The sequence below is a fragment of the Cygnus atratus genome, chromosome 13, assembly GCF_013377495.2.
Source record: "Cygnus atratus isolate AKBS03 ecotype Queensland, Australia chromosome 13, CAtr_DNAZoo_HiC_assembly, whole genome shotgun sequence".
Classification (NCBI taxonomy): domain Eukaryota; kingdom Metazoa; phylum Chordata; class Aves; order Anseriformes; family Anatidae; genus Cygnus; species Cygnus atratus.
The window spans coordinates 13,278,404-13,305,247 of NC_066374.1; the positions used below are offsets into that span (position 1 = coordinate 13,278,404).

General features: G+C 43.5%; 1 protein-coding gene across 5 annotated transcripts in view; it reads right to left on the reverse strand.

Moving 5' to 3' along the window:
* The window catches only part of GPC3 (glypican 3), a 148,403-nt gene that overhangs the window by 99,496 nt on the left and 22,063 nt on the right, over nt 1-26,844 (reverse strand). For 2 of the 5 annotated variants that reach the window (XM_035541350.2, XM_035541351.2), the window contains exon 3: nt 11,208-11,339. The exons of the other annotated variants lie outside the window; for them this stretch is intronic. In XM_035541350.2, coding sequence (XP_035397243.1) covers nt 11,208-11,339 — 132 coding nt within the window. The remainder of the gene's footprint in view (nt 1-11,207; nt 11,340-26,844) is intronic. 5 annotated transcript variants of the gene reach the window in all.

Sequence of the window (26,844 nt, forward strand, 5' to 3'; positions counted from 1 at the left end):
ACCTTTTATCGATTTATATTCTACTAGCAAGGAAGAAAAATTGCAGCACAATGTAGTGGTATAGTCTGAGATCAATACCAATTTTTTTCTTAATGACACGAAGGCCAAGATAAGGACAGCATAAGTCAAAGCCAGACAGATCAAATTTGCCCGATATCCCTTTCAATTACTGAGGCACATACACAGGGATATGTAACATTAAAGCTGATAGGAACATTATCAAAACGGTTTAAAGTTACAAAAGGCTTACGAGGTTGCCTAACATCTCCACTGGCCCCAGGAGCCATGCCGGACAGGCCTGGCAGGGCAACCGACCCAACAGGAGCCCAGGGTGCCTGGCCCCACCAGCCACCGCACCGCCTTGCCACCCTGGGTATTCACTGGGTCAGGCTGCCCAGAGCGTGCAAAACCAACCCTGCCACCAGCAGCTCAGTGCTGAGCAGGTCAGCAGCAGCTGTGGTGACTAATATTTGCCCCACGGACACATCTGTGAGCGAAGCCTTATGCCAGCTCCCCAGCAGGCCGGGCATCAATGAAGCACGCGTATTACTGGAGCATCACTGATGCAGATAAAAGGATGGGGCAAAATAGTGGCAAGTAGCATCTGAGTACTCCTCCTAGGTCTTCTCACAGGGTCCAGTGCTTCTCCTCTGATGGCCCGGGAGCAGCACAGGGCCACCTTCCCACTTCTCAGCAAACAAGGCACCATCCCAGCACAGGAGGAGGGAGCGTGCATGAGCAGTTGTTCAGATGCTGCCCCAGTCACCCTGAGCCCGTGTCACCCATGGGACCATGTTTCACCTGGCTACAAGAAGAAACTGGTCGGGTGTTCCTCTTCCCTACCACACTGCATGGACAGGCACCACGCTGCCCAGGCAAGCTTCCAGCAGCTGCATAAAGCACCAGGCACAGCCTTTGGAATTTGGGCTCTTAAAGATAATGCATCTCTCTTGAGATCCAACTCATCAATAATAGAAAACCCTTAATTATTCCAGTAGTCTCAACATTTCATAGATTCAGTTGTTACTTAATGAGAAGTTGTGAGCGAGCCCTTTCTTCATTAACACTTCTGTGATGCACAGTAAAAGAAACTTCCTAGACTGAACCCTCCACATTTAGACAGCCTAAATTCCCATTCTTAATTGGCAGCTGGGAAGCAGGGCTGTCATGATTTATACGTCTTCTCTACATCAAGTTTTGATAATTACAAGTTCTGAGCAGCTCATGATTAATCTATTTGCACCGTATGAATTACAAGCCCAAACACACTTGGAAATTAAAATTCACATGCTAGCTCATATAGATGCAATGTGACAGTGAAATGGATCACAAAGTATAAGTCAGCTTGTGACTGCCATCACAACAATGGTCTCTGAAATTATCCAAATAAAACTAGTTTGGAAGATTTAAAAAAAAGTTTTCCTTTCTTCTTTTCTGGAGGCAGAAAAGGGCAAAAGCACTTAGATAATTATTAATTTATATGACCTTGATGTGTATGCATTCCTCATAGCTCTTTAAAATGCATTTAGAACAGCTGGTGTAAAAGCACATTTAACCAAGGTGTCTGTGCCCATGCACACAGTTAACAAGAAAGCATTAAAAAATGGAAGTGGGAAGGAAATCAAAAGACTTGTTGATTACTCCTGTAAAACTAAACACCCCTCTCACCCAGCTGATGCAGACTTCCCAGTGCTGCAAGCTTGCACACAGTGCTGACCGGGGCCGAGAGGGGCAGCTTCTGGCCACAGAACCACAGCAGCACTACCTAACACCAAGCAGGTTTGCACGGCACTTGGTATCGAGTATATTTGAACCGCTCTGAAGAGCACGGTGGACAGAGGAAGGACTCAGGCCTGCAGATTCCTCTGAAGCAGGCTCAGTGGGATAAGAGCTATGCATTCGCAGCACTAGGTGTGGCTTGCAGCACCAAGGAATGAAAAATGGTAAAGGAAGCTGCCAGACCTGCTTGCATTTCCAGCAATTTTCAAAAGAAAAGCACTTTAAACGCTTCATACTGATGCATGTTCCTTCCGCAGACGGAGCCATCACACCACCATGTCCCAGGGCAGGCAGCAAAGCCCAGAGGTGACCATGGACAGGAGTCCCCAGAGAAGGGCAAAGGACCAGCCACTGCACCAACAGCAGCTGTGACACCACGCAGTGTCCCCACCCAAGCACGTACAGGATGGGTCTGATGGAGGCTGTGCGGGACAAGGTGCTCCAGGCACTTCACAGTTCCAGCACAGCCCATCATGTTCCTGCCCCAGGTTCCCTTGCACACGCTGCAGGGTCTAACGCTAAGATTTTCAGAGACAAATTGGAATCGGGGATACCTCCTACCCCCGGCTTCAGCAGGCACCTACAGCCCGCCTAAAAATCCTCAAAAGCACAGGGATCAGCCACATCCCTAAATTCTCTACCTTGGGCAGCTACAATCCAGCCTCAGTGTTTGCCATCAGGCCAGCTAGAAATTACAGACACTCATCCCCCTCCCTCTTCCCCAAATTTCCAACTTTTTTCAGAGAATAGTTTCACTATAACATACACAGCATGTGGGCTAATGTGGGATTTTTTTTCCCTTTCCCTTCAAGATCATTACAATCCCTCCTATAAGTCAGCATGTCCTTTTAGTGCAATTACTCTGAAAAAATCACCATGCAGTTGTGGAACTTTTCATTTGACAGTGGCCACGTTCCAAAAGCTACTGGAAAATGTTACTTCCACTCTGAAAAACAAACACTGATTTTTAATTGCCTAAAAGCATAAGACAATTTCCAATTCTGTTCAGAGATTTTTTTTTTCTTTGGAATAAATATTTATTAGCACCTACATCCCACCTATTTAGTTATTTTAGTCATTTACTTTTTTTAAAAAATATGCACATTTTAAAATGGGTTTGCTTTTTCTCCATCATAAAAAATGCAGGCTACATTTCTCATTCATGAGGGTTTCATTTTTAATCTGCCATCTCAGACAGGTTTGGTCTGCATTCATGGTGAGGACAGGCATGAGAAAAATAAAACTTAGCTTTTAGAAGAAAGATTGAAAAAAATTAAATAAACTCCAAGTCTATCCACTGTGTTTGCCTCAGAGAATCCCAGAAGTCCTTGTGGCAGTAGATGCAATTTGATGCTCATACTGGGTCCTTGAATCTCATTGTTCCCAGAGCACATTAACTTGACATTTTAAAATATTGTTTTTGAAAGCCATTCTAACATTAAGAAGTTACTGGCTATTTCTGATCTTCAGGGCAGCAACAGAAACGAGGGTGGTAATTAATTCTCCCCCTTCCCCCCCAAAAAAAAATAAAAAGTCAACCTCTAATAAAAGCTGTCCCTGGAAAATGGCAAAGTGAGCACAGTAACAGAGATGCACGCTACGCGTCGTGGTCATGCCAACTCTCCATTCATCAAGCAGCACGATGCAATGCCGGGGTGCACAGCTCTGTCCCAGGTTTGGGGCACACCTTGCATGCAGCGCACATCAGCCCAGGCTCCCCTGCTTGCCAACTCCCTCGGTCGCTGAAATGAGAGGCTGGCACAACAGTGTTGGGCAGAGGCTGCTGTTTGGCAGCAGCTGCCTCTGCCTCCCAAATAACAAGTGCCAGCATGCAATGTGGCAAGGAAAAGGCATCTCTGTCCTGCACATTCAGGAGCTCCAGCCTCTCTCTGGACAAGGAAGGAGCTGACTCCATCCAGGGGCCATGCAAGAGTTTGGTTTGGTTTTTGTTTTTCTTTTCAGTTGTTTGTTGGTTGGTTGTTTTTTGTTTGTTTAGAGACTTACTTGAGCCCATTATTTTTAATGGATTTGTCCAGAACTTGTCCTCCTCCTGGAACTGCTGCCCCAATACAAGATGTTCAGACAAAAGGAGTTAAACACACATTAACCACGTGAAAAGCAACAGGCACTTTTTGCTAGCTGATGGCAAAACGGTGCCACCCACCTGAGCAGGCTGCATGACACCTTGGTGCTGCGCCACTGCACCCCCTGCAACCTTGCAATGAAGGCTTAATTTCTGCCCAAAACAGATCCAAACCTCTGCATGTTTCCAGGCAGTAGCACCAGGGTCACAAACCACACCAGCTGCAAGGGGAGCTCTCTAGGGGTAAGGAAGTGAAACTAGAAGCCGTGAGTGCTTGCAAGCCCTCTGGGGAAACTGAGGGAACATGTGCTCCTTTAGTGTGCAGAGCAGTTAATTCCCAGGGGGCTGCACTGCAGGAGGGCTGATAGTTTATTAAAAGCTTTCCTACCATTTCTGGATTCTTCCTTTCCTCCACCAGCACCCCAATGCCAAAGTATTACAGATAAAAATTACAGCTAAAACAATTCATTAACTAATAAAACAGCATTAGAACAACTAATAACATTTTGCACGGAACCTGGCTGCCTGATAATGACTTAAAAAAAATCTGAGGTGTAAACAGTTGCAGAACAATGCCACAAAGTGCAAGTCAGGACAGCCACGTGGGGCAGAGCCGAGTCTCAGGTACATTATTACTCAGTTCCCCGGGGGAGGTCCTCAGCCCATTAAACCTGGAGCCCAGTTCCGAACCTATGCAGCAATTGCATCAATCATAGGGCATCTGTGGCTGCCAACAAGAGCAGAGGAGACAGCCAGAAATCATTGCGCCTGCCTCCTTCAAGATCTGCTCCGTGCTTCCCAGCTGCTTCCTTCTGACCTCCACATCCTCCTGCTACTCCCCTGCTGGTGGAGGACACATCCACTTGACACATGCCCAAGATGACCCACCTCTGAGCCCTTCTTCCCTGCCCCTTGCTGCTTTTGCACCTCTTCCCCAAGGGCTCAGTTCTGAAGCAAAGCAGAAGACTATAGCACATTGAACAAAAAGACAGCGTGCCTTTTACACTCTGGCAAAAAAAAAAAAAAAAAAAAGAGGAAAAATCTCACTCCTGTGTTGCCACAAGTCTGAGGCATCACTCACCTTGTTTGCTTCGACTGCATCATTATCAGGACTTTCTGAACAGAACGGTGAATATAACATTGCAGGATGGCAACTGCAGATCTACTGCATTTAAAAATAAGTGTTTTGCAGTCTTGCAGAGGAATGCCAGGGTGATTTTGTCACTGACATGCTGAAGAATGCCCAGGGCTAATAAGCTGCTAAGAGAATTACTGGAAACTTGCCTCGGCAGGAATCTCTTCCTCATCTCTCCGAGAAAAAGCTCACTGATCAAAGGGCAGCCCAGCAGCACCATACACAGAGATCTTTAATATCCTTCTGGCTGCAAAAGGGACCTCAGAGTAGGTAAGCTAAGCCACTATGCAGCACAGAACTGCCACAGGCAGAACTGCCATAGGGACGCAAACCCACCCCAGCAGAAGGGGAAGGGGCTGTCCCCCAAGCCCTCCATCCTGCAGCTGCACTCCAGTCCCACAGCAGGTAGGACAACAGAAAGAAGGCACAATACCACCAAAGCAAGCCCAAGGCTGCTCAGGAGCACACAAGTGGCTGAGCACAGTGGGGTAAAAGCAGCAAGACAACCATTACCCAGTTATTGTTCTCACTGGGGCAATATATAAATATATACATTTATATTTTTTAATAATTTCTGAGCTCTGTCACTTGGAAGCCACCCAAGGATATGTTGAGCAAACCGAATTAACAATCCTGAATTAAAGCTCCTGCTGTTCTTCCTGTCTGGAGGTCGCAAAGAGACACATGCTCTGGAGAACATCTGGCCCCCTGCACTATCCACACTGTCCCCAGCCCTGGGACACCTACAGGTTAGCAAAGGACTAAGAACGAGAATAACCATGGTGGGTCAAGATGCCTACAGCAAAGAGGTGAGGACAAAAGGAGAGAAAGAGAACAGTGCACAGAGCTGGGTACAGGGCAAAGGAGAAAGACTGTGCTTCTTGCTCTTCCTCTGCCTTGAAAATAGAGAAGCCTACAGCCACCTTTATCTGCTCTGCTGCACCACACGATTACAGTGCTGCTAACCGTGACCTGCAACTGAAATTGAGAGCTGTTTCCTCTGCTTCAAGCAGAAGGGGTACCGGTAACTTTCATACGAGAGTTATTCGTTTCTGGCTTGCAGTCCCAACCAACAACCCAACCCGAGCAGCCTAGCAGAGCAACGAGCACAGGCTCTGCAGGGTCCACCTGGCTGTGCCTGGGGAGAGCAGACACTTTCTTCACAGAGCAAGGCACAAGCAGCCTTCACACCCAGTCCACACGCACCACTTACTATTGTTTTAATAAGATAATTCTTAATGCAGGCACATGCATGAAGAGTGAAATAGATACTGTGCACAGAAGAGTGGTATTTACTCATGAAGATCATTTTCACAGCTGATGGATTAGAACTGTTCCCACTGTGTGCTTTAATACTGTATTACTAGCATAGCATGCATTTTCTTGCTTTTCTCTGTAGTTCCTCTACTTCCCAAATGGATGGGTCTGTTGGACAGTTAGCCACCCAAATGTGATGCGTTAGAAGCAACAGGAATCCTAGTCTAGCCCAAAAACCCACCTTGTCCTCTGCAAGGCTTATTTCAGCAGACACCCAGAATCCACTTCCAATAACAACAGGTGAGCAATGCAAGATGGAGTAGCTGATTCAGAAAGAAAACAAGTTTTCCTCAACTTCTTGAAAAATGCACAAAACAGGAGTACAGCTCATTCAGTCCAATAAACCTCATGCACTGTGTTACATTGTACACATGTGTTACTGGTACCAACAAGTTCCCAGTGACAGATCCTCCCCAAGGTATTCTCACACTTCAGATTCAAGGCCTTATTAGGAAACAAAGGATTTCAGACTAAAGCAGAGGTTTCACTGCCAGCATTGCCTCTGTTCTCTGTTATCAGATGCAGACACGTTCGTTCTTACCAAGCTTAATGACTAACAGACCAGCTGTGATTGCTGATGCCCTACCAACTGCTCTTCACTGTATACAAACACCCAAGCCACATTTCCTAAGGAATATGCTAATATCTGTCATTCAGCTGAGAAGAAAGTGGATATAAAATGTTATTAAGAACAAACAACCCTGCATCTTAGGGGGGGGCGGGGGGGCTGAATCTGATGACTGACAAACAGCCAGCTACATAAATGCATCGAACTTATCAGGATGAAATGTGTAATTGCATACACGCAAAGCCACAATGGGGCATTCGACTGCAGTCAGCCATCTGCAGCAAGACAATATTTTAATTTCACTCAGAAAAGAAAGAAGGTCATTTTAAAATTTCTGCTCTTTAATTTTGGTCTCTTGCACCAATTTTTGCTAACACTTCCAAGACAGACAACACGTGCTTTGATTTGAAAAGCTTTCTTCCTCTCATGACTGAAATGATGTATTTAGGAAAGTAGAGCTGTGATTTGGGACCAGCACAGTCCCATAACCACTGAGCCACTGAGCAGCATGGGGCCCAATACAGAAGCTGTTAAGCATAAAGAGTGAGCAACAACTTCTTAGACAAATATTCTATTTTACAGTCAGGATTAGTTGGGCAGGCTCTAGTTTTTAATAGCTATTATTCAAACAAGTACAATACAGAAAATTCTGTGATGTCCAAAGAATAAGGGGAGGAAGAAGAGGATATTGTCTGATTTAGCTGGCATCTGACTAGCGGTTCAGTATACAACAGTTGCCTGTAGCCCAAATTACAGGCTACATTCTGCTATCTTACACCAGCCACATGAATGCCAGCATAAAATGGTATTTGGATATAAATCCAGGCAAAGTTTGATGCAAGTTTCCCAGGAATTATTCCACCATAAACTTTCTCCTCTTACACTTTCTACCCTGAGCTTCCAGAGATCCAATTCCATTTCACACCCATTAGTCAAAAAACTTCCAACAGACTTGAGCAAAACTGCTGTAACTATGCAGCCTTCTCAGGAAGCATGACTTTGCTAGCACAAGCAGCAAAGTGAGTGCCTGCAGTCCCTGTTAAAATGAGAAATACCTAGCCAAAGCAAATCAAATGCTGTCTGGGACTGCTGACTTCTTCCCCCACCTATACCAGCCCCATGTTCCCTCACAGGCTGTGCTACTGTGCTTTGGTTTTTTTTGTTTTTAAATTATTCTGTTTATGTGATGCCTCAGTTAAAACACAACCACAGCAAGTTCCTTCAGCACGTGAAGCACAAGCGTCTGTCAGTGACGGCAGAAACAGCATAATCCCCTTTGGCCAGGATAAAGCCAAGCTGCAAACCAAGTGTCTCCCAGCCACGAAGGGCTCCAACGTGCAAGCACCAAACCAGAGCTTCCCACACAGCAAAGCTAGAAACAGCCACTGGGACAGGAGGACAAAGCACGTGTATGATGCACGTTATATCACTGTGAAGTCCTCCTTTAAACCACACTACCCTGCAGTACCTCGTGGTTCGCTCAGAAGCCCCTGTGCTGCTGCCAGTAGAGCAGTACCCATCTGGCCACCTTCCTGCTCTCCACCATGGTCACATCACAAGGGAATTTGGCAACAAGCACAGCAGGGTATGAAATGAAGAGCCCCAAAGGATAGGCAGGGGACAGTCACTGGGATCCTCCATGGCCCAAACATCCCCACCAGCACACCCCGAGCCCCACCGCTGGCAGCATGGACGGCGGGTGCCCCCCAAGGTGGAGGTTTTAAGGCAAGGCAGGCTGAAACCTCGCCCAGCAGTGGCAAGATCGATGCAACTGGAAAGGGAGGCAAGCCAGCTCAGAGGAGAGCTGGATTCAGGACCAGGCAGGCAGCCAGACAGGCTTATTGTTCTGTGGAGGAGGGTTTATGGTTACTGAAGACTGCACTCACTGCGTGTCCACCCAACGCAGTAAAAAAAGTCACTAGGCTAAAAATCAAGACCATTTAATAAAAACAAGGCAGACTCATTTTATTTGTCTCTTGACATCTTAGACTGTAAGGCAAGACTGGGTTGGGTTTTCAAGCCTCTCCCTGCAAAGGCCATACTTTTGTATGGGAAAAAAAAAAAAAAACTAAAACTAAAAACAAACAAACAACAAACAACAACAACAACAAAAAAAGCTGCCCTCTTTAAGTACATAAAACTGGGAGCAAGGACTTTATTTTAACAGCATACCAGCATTGTAAGAAAATTGCCAATGCTGTTAACCAATAAGCTTTAAAGTGTCCAAACAGGATCAAATGTTTGTTTTTTTTTGTTTTTTTTTTTTAAATGGTCAAATTCACAGCTGTACCTGACTTCATGAACCATTCACTAATTCCATGAGAAATGCTCTAACTTCTGTGCTGCTGCAGGTTGGAAAAGGCTTTAGCACTGCTAGGGGGCCAGTTGGGACTTGGTATGCAATCTGGATTTTAAACCATGGGAATGACAGGCTTTGTTAAACCCTGACCTTGACAGCAGTTATGTACTTATAAGGGATTTTTATCTCAATGTCATTTAATACTCTATAATTATCACAGCATTCCGCAACACCCAACTAGTTGCTGTGTTTATTTACAGCCTACAGTAGTTAGTTATTAGAGAATATACGTATATTAATATATTTTAATCCTTGAAAATGGCTAAGAACCACCACATCTTTATCTACCTGCAGACCAGGATAAAAAGAGGGGATGTGAATACCAGCAACGAAGCCCTTAGACCATCAAAACTGGGTGTTACACTATGAATAGTATTTCTTTCCTACACTTGTCTAAGTTCCTTAATTTAAATTTAATTTATTTTCATTGCAGAAAGTTATAATGAAAACTCACAATCTTGTGTAGCCAACTCACTCTGGTGTGCCAAATTGCCACAGAAAACACAGCGCCCAGGTCTCTACATGATGATGACCAACATTATCTTCTTGTGCCTCCCGCCGTTCTCTGCAGCTGCCTCCTTCCCCCAGGACACAAAGTACACAGAAACCCCGAAGTGCTGACTGCAGCCACAATAGCAGGGCGAGGAGATGCACTGAACAGCAGCGAGTGCGACTGATTTTTTGGGAGCTCGGAGCCACGCCTTTGGGCGGCCACTGCTCCCTCCATCCAGCACCAAGCAATTGTTTCACGTAATTCGGTTTAAGTGATATTTAGGGACACAAACATTCTGGGAGTCACCTCCTCAAGCCCACAGGGACTGGCGGGAGAGCTGCTCAGGCACGATGCTCCAGGATCGCAAGCAGGGCTGTGTGACAGCTTGCTGCTCCTCGCTGTGGGCCGCTGAGGGTCTCACCCAGGACAGATACAGGCCACCTGCCTGGACAAGGAAGCAGTTTGGACATGATTCACTTCCACCGTACTTCTTCCTTTCACCCACAAAACACACATTTAGCATGTTCCTTGCAATACAACTGAATGAAACAAATCAAGCTGCTTTTGGCTTCTCTGTCAATTTTTCCCAGCAGAACGCAACTATGCATGAAATAAAATTCATTGAATGGCTTCTGTGCAGTGCCAGGAGGCAACCACAAATCCAGGTTTCTCTACTGGCTTCGATCAAAGCCCCTCTGGTGAGAAGCCAGGACAGACCCACAACCAACAGCCATTCCACAACAGCCAACCCAGGGGCTTGCAGGGGAAATGAACTGTGAGGCATTTTAGTTGGAGATGAACACAAGCAAGCAGTATTGGAAAGCATTTGGTTTGTCGTTGGGATTTTTTTTTCCAGTTACCGTTATGCACACTGCACTGAAAAGCAAGACAAATATGAACACTAATATATTTTGATCATGAATTAAACACAAGAAAAGACAAGCGTGCTCTTCAGAAGGGAGTGCTTTAGGAAAGTAAATAATGAGTCATGTAGGCAGAAACAGACTTAGATCAGAAAGAGGTTTACAGACAGTTCAGTGCAGATAAGTGTACAGTAATGATGACTTTGATGAGTCTTTATCACACACACCTCTATGTCAATGACTAAGAAACAACAAACACAGAAAGGAAAGCTCCGCTGACACTTGTGTACATCATTAATGAAGAATGAGAAACTGAGCACACAAACATCCCAATGTCTAGAAGAGGTACAAGGAGGAAACTTGGGCAGCCCCAAGATATGAGGTGTGCTGTAGAAAATATACGTTTGAAATTTTCATGTCACCCCAAATATCAAACACCTTTGCATTAGTCATGCGTGTTCACAGCACTGCTCACTGGAGAATGGTGTCAGAGGCAGAGATTCATCACATTTAATGATGTCAGGATGAAGCTAGTATTTCACCATTATGTGCAGTTGGATATTACTGTACCCTGTGAGCCCTATGCCCTAAATCGTTTCTGTTAACTTACGCATTCTGCACGTGGCATCTGTTAATCCTGTCCTCACGCTCAGTGGTGCAGACTGGCTTGCATGCGGACCCCAGATGAAGTGCTCACTGCTCTCTGCCTCCAGGTGCAACCTGATCCGCTTCAGTCCAGGGACTGGGAACAAATGAAGGTGTGTATGTAGTGGGAACTGGGGTAGCAAGGGCCTTTTGCAAAAGCCAGGGGGGGAGTACACTGACAGTACAGTAACACCCACAGCTATGTTCCGCAGGAGGGGAACCCACAGAAATTTGTTAGAAAGCAAATAAGACAAGTGCCAAAGCGAGCATCCAAAAGGCCAGCAAGATCATCTACAGTGTTAACTCTCACAATTAGGAACATTATGCGATTTATTACAACAATCCCCCACCCCATTTATAGCCACAAGGAGGCGGCCAGGCATGCTCTGCCTCATTGGTTTTACTGTCTTTCTACTGGAAAATGTTGTTACTTTAAAGTCTGGGGGTGGCTTTGAGTGCACCACAAGTAGTTGTCTAAATTAATTGTTACTTGTCATACAAATTTTATCTAAACAGCAGCAGACTAGCATTTAACAGACTTACATACGCCTCCAGAGATACACAAACACTCAAGAACACGGTATTATGAAGTGTTACCTGAGCCACCGCACACTCTCAGTTACAAACATTAACGTCTTGGTCACAACTCATTTGTCCTCCTTTATGCCCAGCTACACTAAACAAAAGAAAAAATGACCTCATTTCAAACTAGTTTAATCAGTGTTTCACACAAGGCAGATGCAAGTTTAGATGGTCTGTCCATATGCAAATTTGAAATATAAAGCAAAGTTCCCTTTAACACACAATCTGGCATTAGCAAGCCATTTCATAGGAAGGGAATTTTCAGTAAATTGCACATTCAATTTCCATGTTATGGGAAATGGTTTCCCTTAGATCTTCCAACAGTCACCTCCTGCTATTAATGACCACAAGCAATGCAGTGACCCTTATAACGTCTGACTTCACAGTGAATATTTTAATTTCTGAAGGTGAAATGTGAGGCATACTCTCCTGTAACACTTATCTTTATGACTCTCTTAATTCTTTAGAATTTATGGTCTCCACTAAAAGCACACAGAACATAATTGAAATAGATTTTCCAAAATGCATCTGGATTATTTTAACCTACCTTTCCTTGTTAGCCGTTCATATAATCTTATTCTAACACAGGAAAAAGTATTTTTCACTCTAAGAGCTTCACTGGCAGCCTTTAAAATTTCAAAGAAAGCAGTGGTGTTTTTGTTTTAATAACATTGTTTTAGCAGAAAAGACTCAAAAATCAGGACTCAAAGGAGTTGCAACACTTTCCCAAATATTCCAAATGGACCAGTCTCAAATAAGACATTAACATGTCTCTATAATTACATCTCAAAAACAAAATGTGCAATTTTAGAGAACCTAGGCAGGTATTCTAAATACCCAACCCATGGAGAACAACTGTGGTTCGAGTCAGACAGCATCTTCCAATCTTTCCTGTTTACAGGAGCCCCCACACACTCTGGAAGAGGTTGCCACTCCTCCAAGTTTCCAAGACCCAAAGTGGACACGTGCCCAGCAGAAAGAGAAGCAAATTTCATATTGCCATTATGTAGGGGGAGCAGAAAGCCTCTCCAGATTGCTCCATGCTACTGCTTTGGATGTTAGTCAGGGAACATGACCAAGACTGGCTTTGAAGCCCACCAACCTTCCCTAAATGTTTTTTGTCATTGTTTTTGTGTTTTTGTTTTTGTTATTTTTTTTCCTGCCAAAAAACAAAGATCAAGAGAAAAATAAGTTTGGAAAACAAATTCTTTTTCCAGTGTTATCACTGCAGCAATAGGCACATATGGGAACTCAATGAGAGCTCAGTTCTGATTTATGGTTGATATTTCATTTAATTGAATTTTGCAAGAAAACTGTTTTCATTATTGAGAAATGGACCTCCCATCATGCAAAGGGGGGGGGTGGTGGTGAATCAAATGCTTAAACTCTGCCTCACTTAGCAGTGACACTTTTGGAATGAACAATATCTTCATACTTAAATTTGCTTGTTTGGCTGCCACAGAGACAAATTGTCAGGACATCGCAGAACGAAAGAAATGATATGTCAAAGCAAATCTGTAGTATAGCTAATCAAAACGGCACGTTTAAAATATTTAGGTTGTTTTACACCAAAAGAAAGCATTTATCAGAAAGTATGTAAATTGACAGTAAAGCTAAGTCTTAAGAGGAATGCAGACAAAAGGATTTTCAAGTACATATGATAAATTTATTTCAAGTACTTTTTATCTATTCACATCCCCCAAAAAAGGAAAACTTATCCTCCGCTTGTTGTAATTAACAAAAACATTAAGAGCACCCAAAGCCTTTCAGCTAACAAAGCTAACTCAGCATCTTGTACTGCTCATAAAACAGAACTGGTCAGAACACTTCATCAACAGACCCTGCTAGAGCAGCCAGCCTTCCTCCCAGTCTCTCCATTAAGTATCTCCATTAAGTTTTAACTGGACATAGGTCTTCAGCTTCCAGGGCTCACAGCGGTATCATTGACTGGCAATGGAAGTTACATCTGCAAAGTTTTACCTTGCTTTCTGGAGAGAAGGGGAGTGAGAGGAAGCATTTGGTTTCCAACTTATTTATGCACTCTTTACCAGTAAAGTTTCTGAATTAAAAGAAAAAAATCAATCACTGTAAAGGTGCCTTCAGGGATACTGCAGTAGAAGCTTATTTCACTATAAAAGAAGGCATTAGGCACAAAAAGCTCATCTGAGTTCAAGCCTTCAGTAGAGCCTGGTAAAACCAGTGGGCTCAGATCACATCCCTGATCCCAAGGCCTGAAGGGAAGCTCCCATGTGTCATCTTCTGCTCCATTTCCACAGGGTGTTTTCTTCAGCCCCTTCCATGTGACAGACAAATGGGCCAAGAGAAGCCAGCCAGCCTCCCCTCACTGCCCAGCACCAACCCCACCAACCCCAGATCTCCTCCTGATCCCTTTTTTCCTGCCATCCTGTGCTGAAGTATGCCAGGACAGTGGTAAACATTGCCAGAGTGAAAACCTTATTACGCAGGCGCGACAGCTCCCTTTGCTTAGCTGCTCACAACACAACGCTCGTTTACGGAAGCTTAAGATTATGGATCTCTTAAAAGTTAAGCCCCATTTGTCTACCATCTATTGCCAGAATAGTAGGATGCAAAGAAAACTCTCCAAAGGGGGCTTGCAAAGCAGGTAGTGTCTCCTGCTTCTCCTGTTACTCTGTGCTTGGGTGGTTAAGTCCATTTCCAGTGTTCTGTCTTTGCAATAAAAACATGTTTCAGAGCATGTAAAATCCCACTAAGCCCACCGAAGCTGTCGGCCCAATTCTGAATCTCACCACTGCCTGTGTTTCACAGCCTACAAACCTTCAGATAAGCTTCCTGGAAAAGCATCAGCTCTCTACTAGTCTGCCACAATGTGGAAAGCTACTAAATCCTGAGGCAGAAAGAAAAAACCACAAAAGGTCATACCCAGACTTTTGAAGGATTTCAGGAGCTGGGCTTCACAGTCCATTAACAAGCTGGGAACCTAACAGACTAACCAGAGTTCAAGAAGCACAGCTGAGGCCCATCTCCAAGGAGAAAAGAGCAGCACTAACTAACTACAGTACTGTTTGCCTTAAGGAAACCACACCATGCCATCAGACATTACAATTATCACAATCTTTCTCTGCATCTGCCACTGTAGCCTATTAGCAAGTCCAAGTCTTCCCCTTCGCCCAAGCTCCCAACTGACTTTTTTTTTTTAAATTCACATTGGGAAAAAAAAAGAAAAAAAAAGAGTATGAAAATAATTCAGTTTATCAAAGCCCCTGCATAAGAAAGGTTTTTACATTCCCACGATCTCTTCTCCATGGCAGGGTATAGCACTGATTCCGGTAAGAGGGGACTGAAGCTGCAGCCCTGAGCCCAGGGATCAGTGGCTGTGCTCCTGCACAGGAGGCTGCAGAGTTAAGAAGTTTCAGAAGGGACAGCAGCTGCCTGCAGAAGAGACACTCTTCACAAGGCTGAAAGATCAGGGTGTTTCCTACAGGCAGGTTACACATTAGGGTCACTGCCTTCTCAATTCAGCAGCTAGCAATAATTTATGTTTGTCTAAACTCTCAGACAAAGTGACTTCATCACCAGAAACATCTCGTTACTCTGAAAAAGAGCACACACTGTAGGATAAACGTGCCCGTCACCATACAAATGCTGAGCTCAGAAAGCGGCACTCCAAGTTGCTACAGATCTCCTGAGAGACTGAACTGCTGCTGCATTTCTAGTAAGCAGATGAACTGGTAAACATTTAACCTTAGGACAAGCAACACCATTTAAAAAACAGATAGTTATATTTAGCGCTGCTAGGCTACGATGTCAATGGGACCTGAAAATAAGCGGTACCAGCAGCGATGTGTATGAGTGTCTTATTCCTCTGATTCCCCAAGAAGCTGTCCTTTAACAATCTGACAAACTCAGCAATTACAGATGACTGAACACTTTTTGATCCCTTCACGTTACAGCTAAAAAGCAGCATCGAACACTTGGGGGGGGGTTTACTCTGGGCACAGCTGCAAGAAAAAAAAAAGCATAAGCTCTGCAACTCCAGCTATGAAGCAAAGAACACTTTAAACGTTTCTATTCACCAACTGGAATGACAGACATTTTCAGTGAGAGAAAAATCTTTACAGTGAGCGCTCATGCAGATGGCATGCCTGCTCACAAGACAGCCTTGTTTTCTGTACTTCGAAGAAAAGCATGGGTCTCTGCATGACCAGAGCTCTCCTATCCCCAAATCATCTTCCCTAGTTTTCCAGTATTCCAAACAGACATCTTTGTCTGCAGCATCATATGTGCAAACAGTGATGAGCAAGAGTACTTCACTGATAATGTAAAATACAGGTTTCAAACACCTACCAAGCATACGTTGAAGCACTTCATTATTTGCACTGGATACTTGGCAAAAAGAACGCTAAATACATTTCACTAGAGTTCTTGATCTCCCACTTTAAATGAATAATCATAATTTTCCCATTACTGGGAACATTTTTTTTCTTCATTTTGAATCTGCCTCCTGTAGAAGCAGTTAACTACTGAAGACACTGTTGTAAGTCACAGTATAGATAAGATACGGTCACACTTACTAGTTTGGATTTGGATGAAAAATTGCTTTCTCCTAAAACAGCAAAGCAATGCTATGTTCGGAAACATTATTAGGCTATTTAGTTCTTTATTAGTAGAGCCATTAAGATTTATAGCCTACGGAAAAGGTTGTTCAATCAACAAGGAGCAACTGAAGTGAAAAAGCATTAATGTTACTACTGAGGCAATTATTGTAACATGATCGCAATTCCTATGCATCTTTAATTTTTGCCAACACAACGGATTCTTTATTACATGGATCCCTGTTTCATTAAGATAATATGATTTGTAATAATAATATGAGGTGGGTGAAACAGAATCCAGCCTCTTAACACTTGAGCATTGCTTTCCCTCAGGGGATATCAGGATACAAAATGGGGTTTCCGGCAAAGTGCTTGTAATCTCAGAAGCCAGTGCACCTATTAAATACTTAGTAGGGCTCCAGCAGAAAGACAATACCAGAGACAACAGTCTCAAGTGAGATAAAAATCTCAGTCTTGCTCTCAGGAACAGAATGCTGTTTTAGTTCCATTTAGCAACTTATCTACCTAGAAATCCAAACAGGCAGGGAAATGTCATCACAGCAGCCCTCCAAGGAACAGAGTAGCAATTCTCTCAACTCCTGCAGGGCAAGCACTCTTGGGCAGGTGACCAGTTTGTCATGGGGAAACCGTTTCCCTGGTGCCAGTTCTCCTGCATAGCATCTCTGGTCGAAGCCTGATGCTTTCCTTCGGCAGTCATGAAATAAAGACCCAAGAAACTGAACTTTACCACTACTGTGTTTGCGGGGGGGTGGCTTTTGTTTGTATTTGTTTTAATTTATTTATTTGGGGGGAGGAGGTGAGCAGTAAGCAAGAGAATAAACTATTCCGCTGTTCTAACTAGAAAATAAAGAGGAAGATGAAGGAGAGTTCTACTAGTAGAAAAACATTTAATCTAATCATTGCTTTACTGAAAAATCAGATCCTATCAGGACACTGGTTATCTCAGATAAGCTTTCATTAGTAGATGAACAAAGGACTAGGGAAGAGCTAGTCACAGACCCCAATCCCACCACAGTACTAAGTTTTTTTTGAAAGATAACGACTTATAAGATTCTTCACTCAATACGTCACTGGGTTGCAAAAGTCTTTTCCAGAAGGGACGGTCACAAAGAATAGAGGGGTGTTTACGCTGTGTACAGTTAGAGCAATATTGCAAGGGTATATGCCACACACAGTCCAAATTTCAGAGCAAAATTTCAGAGCAAAATTATAAAGAAGGAAAAAGCTAGTCCCTGCAGTGACTTGAGGAAAACAGACTCCACAATCAGTAAGATAGTAAAGTAGGTATGTTTATTTAGCGCTGGGCAGCGCAGGGGGTAGTCCCACCAAAGTCGTGCGCACACCACACGGCAACTTGCTATGGTTACACGCAGTAAAGAGTTACATATGCATGAAGTTTCACAATGCGCCTATACATGTGCATAACTTGTCCCTGCTTCATAATAAAATTAGTTCAAGAAGTCATTTCCATAAACTCCTCCCGTCTGCGCTTGCGCAGTGTCTCCTGGTGGTGGTTGCCGAGGGTCGTGGGGATGAAGGTTGGTGACTCTTCCTCGTCACCACTGGTTGACCTCTTGTCTTTACGCAGACTCAGTTGCTCCTTGGCTCTTGTCCATCCGCAGGACCAGCTTCTGCCAGTTTCTTAAGACAGGCTCACACTCTTATCAAGGGACTAACCTTGGTAAGGGGCCCAAGGCTTCTTGCTTTAGTTAATTTGCACAATGCACAATAGTTAGCAAAGACATTAAGCAGCATCCACTAGTTTAACACTGTCAGCGCTCTCTATTTGCTAAGATTCTCCTAAATCCCTCTCTCAGTAGGATCAGTGGTGAGCTCTGGATGGAGATTTCCACAGAGGGAAGAAATAATGCTTAGGCCTTTAGAGTGAATCTAATATATCCATCTTTCCTAGCTATCACCAAAGGAGAATTTACCCTCAGCACCGCCTTTTCTGACTAACCTTACTTCTACCGAGATCATGGCAATAGCAGTTGAGAGCTTCTTTGCTACTACAGCTCCTGCAGAAGGTCGCCCATCATGCCCATCCACCAGTGCCATGGAGCTTAACCTGTGAGCAGGCACAGAGGTTCTCCTCAGAACAGCTCACATGAGGAAGCACAGACACATAGCTGCAAGTACAATTTGTTCTTCTAAATAAGATCTCTTTTGAGCAACCACAGAGATGGAGACATGCACAAGGCTTTTCTGAGCCATAACCATTCCAGGCTAGGAAAAAGACCTACAGGCAGCTTTGGGTATGTTAGGAACGGGGGCTGAGAGAAGAAAGATTGGTTTTAGTAGAATTAGTAGAAAAGTAAGAAGCGTGCACAGAGCTCAGCACCCTCCCTGGAAGCCTCCTGTTGGATGCCCTGCGAAACACCCACCTGTAAAACATACCTGTGGCCAAGGGCAGCTCACAGATATCCTTGGCCACACTAGCTGGAAGACTACAGCCTGTTTTTTATGAAAAAATAGAGCCTGTGACATTTGTTTTTTGCTGAAACATCTGTTTTTAGCTAAAAGGCATTTTTCTGTCTAGCTCTACAGAACTCTCAGAAATTGATTTTTTTTTTCCTGGATTCACGGATTTACACAGTGCCGCTGTTGCTGTTTTACACAGAAAATATTTACAAAGGTATCAAAATTAAGTCTGGGTAAGACTTTGGCAAGGAGGGAGGCATAAGGAAAGCAATTTTGTCCCTTATACATGGGTAGGAAAAACTACCTTATTTCACTAATCAAAGAAATGTAGCAACTGGAAGATCAGCTCTGAAGTCAAGTAAGATGAATGGAAGCTGCAGCAGGGGCCGTAAAAACACCAATAAAAAGTAAGTTGCCATAAGGGACATCCCTGGCTTAGCACCTCTCCAGCAAGGTAAGCATAATAAACTCAGTCCTAACATGGACATCAGTATTTTTTCAGGTGCAACCTAAATATCAAACCAGGGAGAGATGCAGGAGAAGCAGCACCCAAATTAAATTCCATCTGTTACGTAAATAATCTTGCTTGTTGATGGAATTAGTTGCACGATTTTGATCAACATCATCTGACCTTAAACAATGAAATTAACAGCCAAAAGCCAGTTCTCTTCCGTCCCCGGAGACCGCAGCAGTTTCTCTACAAAACCCCTTCTCAGACCCTCACAAAAGCAATTCCTTCAGAGGCTGTCTTGGCACCTGTCAGGGAGCATGTTTTATTTTACTTCGCACCAACATAAAAAGGCTCTAAATATTCGCAAATTAAAATGATCACAAAACATGAGAGTGCTTATAAGGCATTTCCACATTCCCCGAGTCTGGCAACTGAGCGGTTGATTTACAAGCCAGCTGTCAATACAGAACAATAACACTTGCAAAGACACCAGAAGTGGCTTAGCACCAGAGAGCAAGCTGCCTTGCTGCACAGAACGCTCTGCAAAGTTGCTTTTTCCAAATCGGTTATCAGGAGCTCATGCTCATCACTGACCAGTGAGGGAAGCCAGCAGCTACTGAGCCAAAAGCCAGAGATCGCCCTAAACTTTCCACCACTGCAAAACAGCAACTGGCACATCCCCATAGCTGACGACCAGCCGTTTCCTTTGAGCATCTGCAACTGCACTTACTTGTGTCAACACAAAGCAGGGTCCCACGGACTCCGTGCACCCTAAATGTCAAAAGAGAGATTATCCTCACAGTTAATGTTTATCTAGGCCAACACACAGTTAAAACTCTCAGAGGAAGACTCCTGCTTGAAAGTGTGAAATGTGAAATGCCTGCAGAGTGTGCATGGCAAATGCTTCAGTCTGAATGTAAACCTTATTAAAATGAAAACAGAATACCAAAAAGGTGTCCCATGCACCCAGGGACATCTCTGCATCTTTCCTAAAAGAGGCAACCAAAATGAAAGCAAGAGAAAGTGCCAGCATATGACCTTACAGCTACCAATCATATCTGCCCAACACCCTGCTCACGATGCAAGAACAGATGGTGTTTCTCTTCCCTAAAAGAAAATGCCCATGCAAAAACGCTATCAAGAAGGGCAGATCTAGCATTAGGAGAAACAGGGAACTGTCTTGCAAGTCAGCATTTTCAAGTTTGAAAAATCTAGCATTTTCTGAAAAGGAAACCTCATAACTGCTGCCTTGCTATTGACCACTCATCCTGGTGGCCCGCAGCACAACCATCTACCCGCAAGCCTGGATAGTGTCCTCAGGGCAGCCACAAACACCCATAAAATATCCTGCTGCAGCAACACACCACCAGCAGTAGATGAATGGTCCAGGTCTATCACTCTGCTCTGGAAAGCAAACAGCTTCCAAATACAGCTACAGCTCATTTCTCCTACCACGTCCACCACACGAGGGGCTGCACCAAGCCCATCCTCCTCCCAGCAAACTCACACCCAGCACATGAATTTGCTCAGACTCCCCAGGAGCCCATTTCAGAGACCCCAGTCCCTGCTGCGGTGTTTTGTACTTCCTTTGCCAACTGCTGCTGGGCAGCTTTGAGCAAGCCCTGCACAGTTCAGGTACGCTGACCTCTCTGGGTTCCCAGCTCCCTCCTCCCCAGCCTCCAGCTAGTGCTAACTAGCTCTGGGTTACTGAGCTGCTCTCTTCATCTTTTTTTTTTTTTGAATTCTCCATCAACACTGCACTTACTAACACCCCTCAATCTACTGTGCTGCCTTGCTTGTTAAATTGCTATTAAGTGATTAAAACAAGATTCTTGCCTACTCCCCAGGCGCCACGTCAAAGACATGTTAAACTGCTTTTTAAAATTTTAATTATTTAGCTCTTGCAATCATATTACACAACCCTTATCATAATCATTCATTAACCTTTGGTTTTAAATAATTAGCAGGCCTCTACAACAGCAACAACATTACGTCTGAGTTTGTCAAGTACGTTAAATGGCACAAAGGAAGACAGCATTGCCCAATAACTAAATTGGATGACAGCATGCAGAATGGGTTGGTACAAGACTCCTTGCTATGTCTTATGCAGAAGGACTACACAACTGGCAGAAAAGCAGTCAATGAGACTGCAGAGACACTTCCAGCCCACTGCCACGAGGCAGCTGGATGATGCCTCTGCCAGAAGTCAGAGGGAAAACACCTCTCCTTACTGCCTGCAGGGTTGTGCGAGCCAGAGGCTGCATGCTGCACAGAGGTATGGACCACGTCCTCAGCTGGTGAAGCCAGCTTCAAAGTCAGTCAGACAACAGATTACACCTTCTTCATCTGCCAGAGAGCAAACACTTCAACTCCGGAACAGATCCTTTACTATGAAAGCACTCAAACAGGAACAAAGCACATTCCCCTTAAGGAGATGAAAGCTACCTACAAAAGCAACCTGGTTATGAGCAAGACCAGTGGTGCACAAATAAAACTACATTTCCATTTTCTTGCAGTTGTAGCGACTAACTACATCTGAGCTGAACCAGTGCAAACCTTCTACACGCAGAGGACCTCTCAGCAGAACCAGTCATCAAAGCTGCTGGATGTATTCAATCGCACCTATACATGCCATTAATATGCAAGTACTGGTCAGCAACCAGTACAGTCCGTTACTGTATCCCTACTACAGTCAGTGAATGTCTACTGTCATTTCCTCCTCCAAGGAAGAAGCAGAGAAAGTAAAACTTACAGACTGACTCGTGCAACAGCAAGCACTGAAAAAAGAAGTCAGATGGCTGAGAACAGATGTAGTCCCCAACTGTTCTCCTTTAACTCCTACAGCTGGGCAACAGTGACCTAAAAAGTGCATATGCTGTAAGGTCCTGGGCAGGAAACCATTCCAGCACAGCATTCTCTGCATGCTTTTAGACTGAAGAACAACAAACACAATATAATAAATACACAAAACCACACAGATGTGCCTAAGACAACTAATATTTCCTGTAAAAAAAATTCCTGTAAAAGAGAATTCAGCCCAATAGAACAGTCATCCCTATGCTACAATGGTTTAAAAACTTTATTCAAAACCTGACATAATACACTGCAAGACAGTACCATAATATATAAGAAATGCAATTATGTAGTAAGGACAAGGCAACTGCATTTTGAAGGAGCAACTGTGATTCAGCCTAAAATGTCATTGTTAGGAGGAAAACAAACAAACCATGAACACTTCATTTTATGCTATCAAGCATTTTGAAGTATTTGGGTGAACACCACTGTACTAAGAAATGGGCCACTCGCTTTCCCCATATAATTTAACAGGCAGCCAAAAACATTAGAAAGACAAAAAGGGAGTTTTTATATTCTGATCATTTAAATTTTATCTATATTAATAATCAAAAGCATCATAAGCAGTGAAAGAACTGTGTCAGATATCCATTTAATGACATGTATCCTTTTAAGTACTCCTTATATCGTTAGAAACAGGGGAAAATTTAATAGAATACTAATGGCCAAGCAAGCTCCAGGTATTCCCTTTCTCAGTTCACGTCATCAGCCCATGGTCTGGTTCCATTTCTTCTTCAAGAAAGTTTGAAGAAATAGAAATTTGAATATACTTGCTGACTAATTAATCTTCTCCCATGCTCTACGTCTGAAAGGCTACCAGAAACATGGGCAATGCTACTTATTTCTAGGCAAATTTTCCTTCCCTCCTTCTTTGCCAAAATGTCAGAACAAGAGCTCTTCATTCACTTAACATTGTGCCCATTTCTCTGCATCCCTTTGGTCTGTACCCAAATGCTGCCGCTCCGTTTACACTCAGATTGCAAACCCCAGAGAGAGAGAGATTGAGAGCGAGAGAAAGAGAACCAGATGCAACAGCACCACTTCTGTTTATGTCTGCACTCTGACTGGGTGCAAACACTTCAGTGTGTATTTATAACCCAGTGCTACGTCACTGTCATTAGCACTAGGTGCTGGTTGCCCACCTGAGATTTCAGCTGGAACCTACATCACCTTCTCCTCAACTTTAAACAGAAACTCCTTGATGAGCTCTTCCTTTACAAGCGCAGAAAGAAAGCCAACATTGAGAAGGTCAGAAAGGACCAACAGGACAGCCCTCTGGTATTTCACCTCCCCTTGTATTTTTATTTTTTTAAAATAAACTAGATCTCCAAAAGCATTTAAGAAGTGCACAAAGCCCATCTGTTCTACCCCTGCCTGCAACTCTTACATGCAAGGAGCAGTATATGCTTTGCTGTACCAGGTGCATTTGAGCATTAAGGAGTGAAGAAACAGAACGCTGCTGAAGAGCAAAGACAGTCATAGTCCATTAACTGTAATTACAGGAAAGACTAATTTATGAAGCAGATAAACTTAGGTATATAAATTGCTCTATAGAATAAGTGCACAGAAGGTAATGCTTTCTGAAGAGTTTACATCGTTCCCTGATAATCAACGCTTAATTAGATCTTTTTACCTTAATGCAGATTTTCTCTCTTTAATGTTACTGTTGTCCTTTTACCACCTCATCTGTTCCCCCAACATCAGTGGCTTTGTCCTCTGACAAAAGCCCACCATAACAGACAAAGTGCCAAGGTAATTAATTTTTCAGTGAAAGCCAAGTTGTTGTTTTCTCTAAAACATTTTACACTTCACATAACGTCAGAAATGTCAGAGTACATAAGCAGAAACAGAATCAGAGATCTGCTTCCCTATTAATATCGCATGACCTCTTCAACCATCTCACTCCGGGAGAGGAAGACTGGGCGCTCCATGGAGAGCAAAGGAGGCAGCAAGCATGGCCAAGGAGGCAAGGGAGGACAGTGAGCAAGGTGGCACCAACTGCTACATGAAGTATTAGCAACTGGCAGGTCATAAAAGAAAATATTGAAAAATAGCAGAGAAGCAAGTCCTTCTGCCTTGGAAGCTGGCTCTTCAGGAAAAAGGGGGCGCACAGCCCAGAGGTCAGCAGGGAAGCAAGACTTGACTTCAGTCCCCACCCAGTCTTATATTCCTTCTCCAAATCTTGGTGCATGCAGTGGTGGCAACCTAAAGTTTTAATTATCTATAAAATGAGGGCAGAGGAACAGTGTTGCACATTGGCACCACCTGTATCACAGAGGGATCCTTCGGGATCCTCCCTTCAGTGCCCAAGACAAAGCAGAAGGGTCACCTTCAGAATAACACGTAGGACTCGTTTTCTGTCCATTTTTACCTTTGAGCTTAGCTGCTGCTGTTTTACTGCAACCTCAGCTCCAATACTTGCACAAACACTTCTCCTGGAGCCTTCAAATATATCACAATGAGTTATGTGCACTTTCAGACCTCTACAAAAAACACTTAATGTGCAGGGAAGAGGAGATATATCTCTGCTTTCCCAGGACAGTCCTTGCAGAAAGGCTCAGAAACAACAGGCTTTGGCCTCAGGAAGACACCAACCCCACTTTCACAAGAGTTTTACAGCACTAAAGATGAGAGCTCGGGTCACCACCTGACTTCATCATTCTGTGTAGCTAATGGCTGGTTTTAGTACCAAAACCTGGCATTAACACAGCACATAAGCTCCTCAGTATTCAGTTTCTCCATCCCAACCCAGAGTTACTCAAAAGCATAGTTTTGGTACAACTTAAAGCTTTGCACCTGCTGCCAGTGGCTTTTCCACTATTGCCCAATGAACCATGGTCAGCAATATTACAGATTTGGGCAACATTTCACCCACAAGACAGTGGCATTGGGCTCAACTCAGGCTATTGCAGCATCCTCCCTGCAGCTCCTGAGACCTGACACAGGCTCAGCGCTTGTTACACATGGAATCACATCATTCTTTTCCTTTTCTTTCTTGTTCCATTTCTCTCCCTCTCCTCCAAACACATTAAGTAGTTTGGAATATTTTTGGCAAATTCATAGTGTTTAGAGTCAAGTCCTTGAACAGGTGATCTCTTTACTATAAAAGTAAGTTCTCTGGCTGGATTAGTCCCTGAAGAGTTTAAAAACTAGTAAGGAAATGCCTTCCATGCAAGAATATCCACACATGCTTTAACTTGCTCAGCAATGCTGCAAGAGTCAGTGTAACATGAATAAAAAGGCATAACAGTTTATAGAAACAGAACGAAAATTTGCATTATGAGTTTGCATCAGCAAACAAGTAATAAATTTAGACTTTTGAAAGATTTGTTTTTGAGCGAGATTTGTTACATTTGTCTATTACCCAGACTGATTACAGGAAGGCAAACAGCTATACGGACACCTGAGAAGGTTTGCATGAACACAGTACATATTGCTTACACAGATCTAGCTGTTGGGAACCGACATGTTCCTAATACTATATATACAGAGGATAAAAAGCCATCCAACATTCTGCAAGCAAATTTACTTGAACTACAGCTTTTGAGTCTCCTCCAAATCTCTGAATTAATGATAACACTACAGAATAGTGCAAAAGCTTTCCGCAACGGACATTTAGATTAAATATTATAACTGATCATAGGCAGAGCTGGTAGCCCTGCATATTACAGTTGCCTAATGCTTCTGATCTTTAGACCCTGTTTCTACTTACCTATAATTTTTCCAAGCTCTAACCACAGCAACTTTGTACAACTTGTCTGCCTCAGGCAAATTTTAATTTCAGCCGAAATGGTTCAGCTGCTTCCAAGAACAAGGCAGAGAAGATTTCTTTTCTTTTGCCCACAGTACAAAATCCTGGTGACCTTTTCTTTAAATAGCTGAAGCATTTCCCAAGCTTAGAAACCAAACTTGAATTTTGACAGGATTTTATGAGAGTTTAAACATGAACTTTTCTGTCATAGTTTAGGGGGTATGGTTGAGGTTGTTTTTTTTCCCCTGTATCTCAAACAAATGTATCTAGATCCAATTCACTTGTGCTTTGAGGGGAGTGTGAAAGAAAGTTTGAAATTATTATTGTTTTCAACTTTGCAATCTCCTGCTTTTTAAAAGAGGGCCTGGATTTTTGTGCATTACTATTCCTTTTTGCTAACTTAAGAAAAGTTTAAGTATTTGGAAGTTGGGCACAGCTCCTCCAGATCCTTGCCTTGCCAGCTCCAGAAGTTGAAAGGTTTGGACCGCACAAAGCCAGCATGAGAAAAGGAAGCTGTACCCAGAGCCAAGACCGACATCTTGAATATGTATCGCTACATGGTGGTTAATGCAGTGTCTTTACTAGGCTCTTTCGGAATTTCAGTTTTTCCATCTGTGGAGCAAACATACTGCTACTCAGTGTTGAACATCATGAAACAGCACAAAACTAAAGGAAAATATTCATACACAATTGAAAATTTAACGAATTCTGTCCTTCAGCAATATTTGAAAATATTAAGAGCAAGGCATCAAACCGCGAGGAGAAAAAGTGACTCATTAACATGCAATGTTTGTTCAGTGCCCTTACACAAGGGAAGAAAGCTTGTGGAAAAATACACATTATCCTATAATTAAAGGCTGTATTCTAAAGCACAGGACAGAAATAAATTGAGGTTGCACAGATTGCTTGGTTTGCTCACAACCTTCATAAACTTTTCAACCTCAATCAA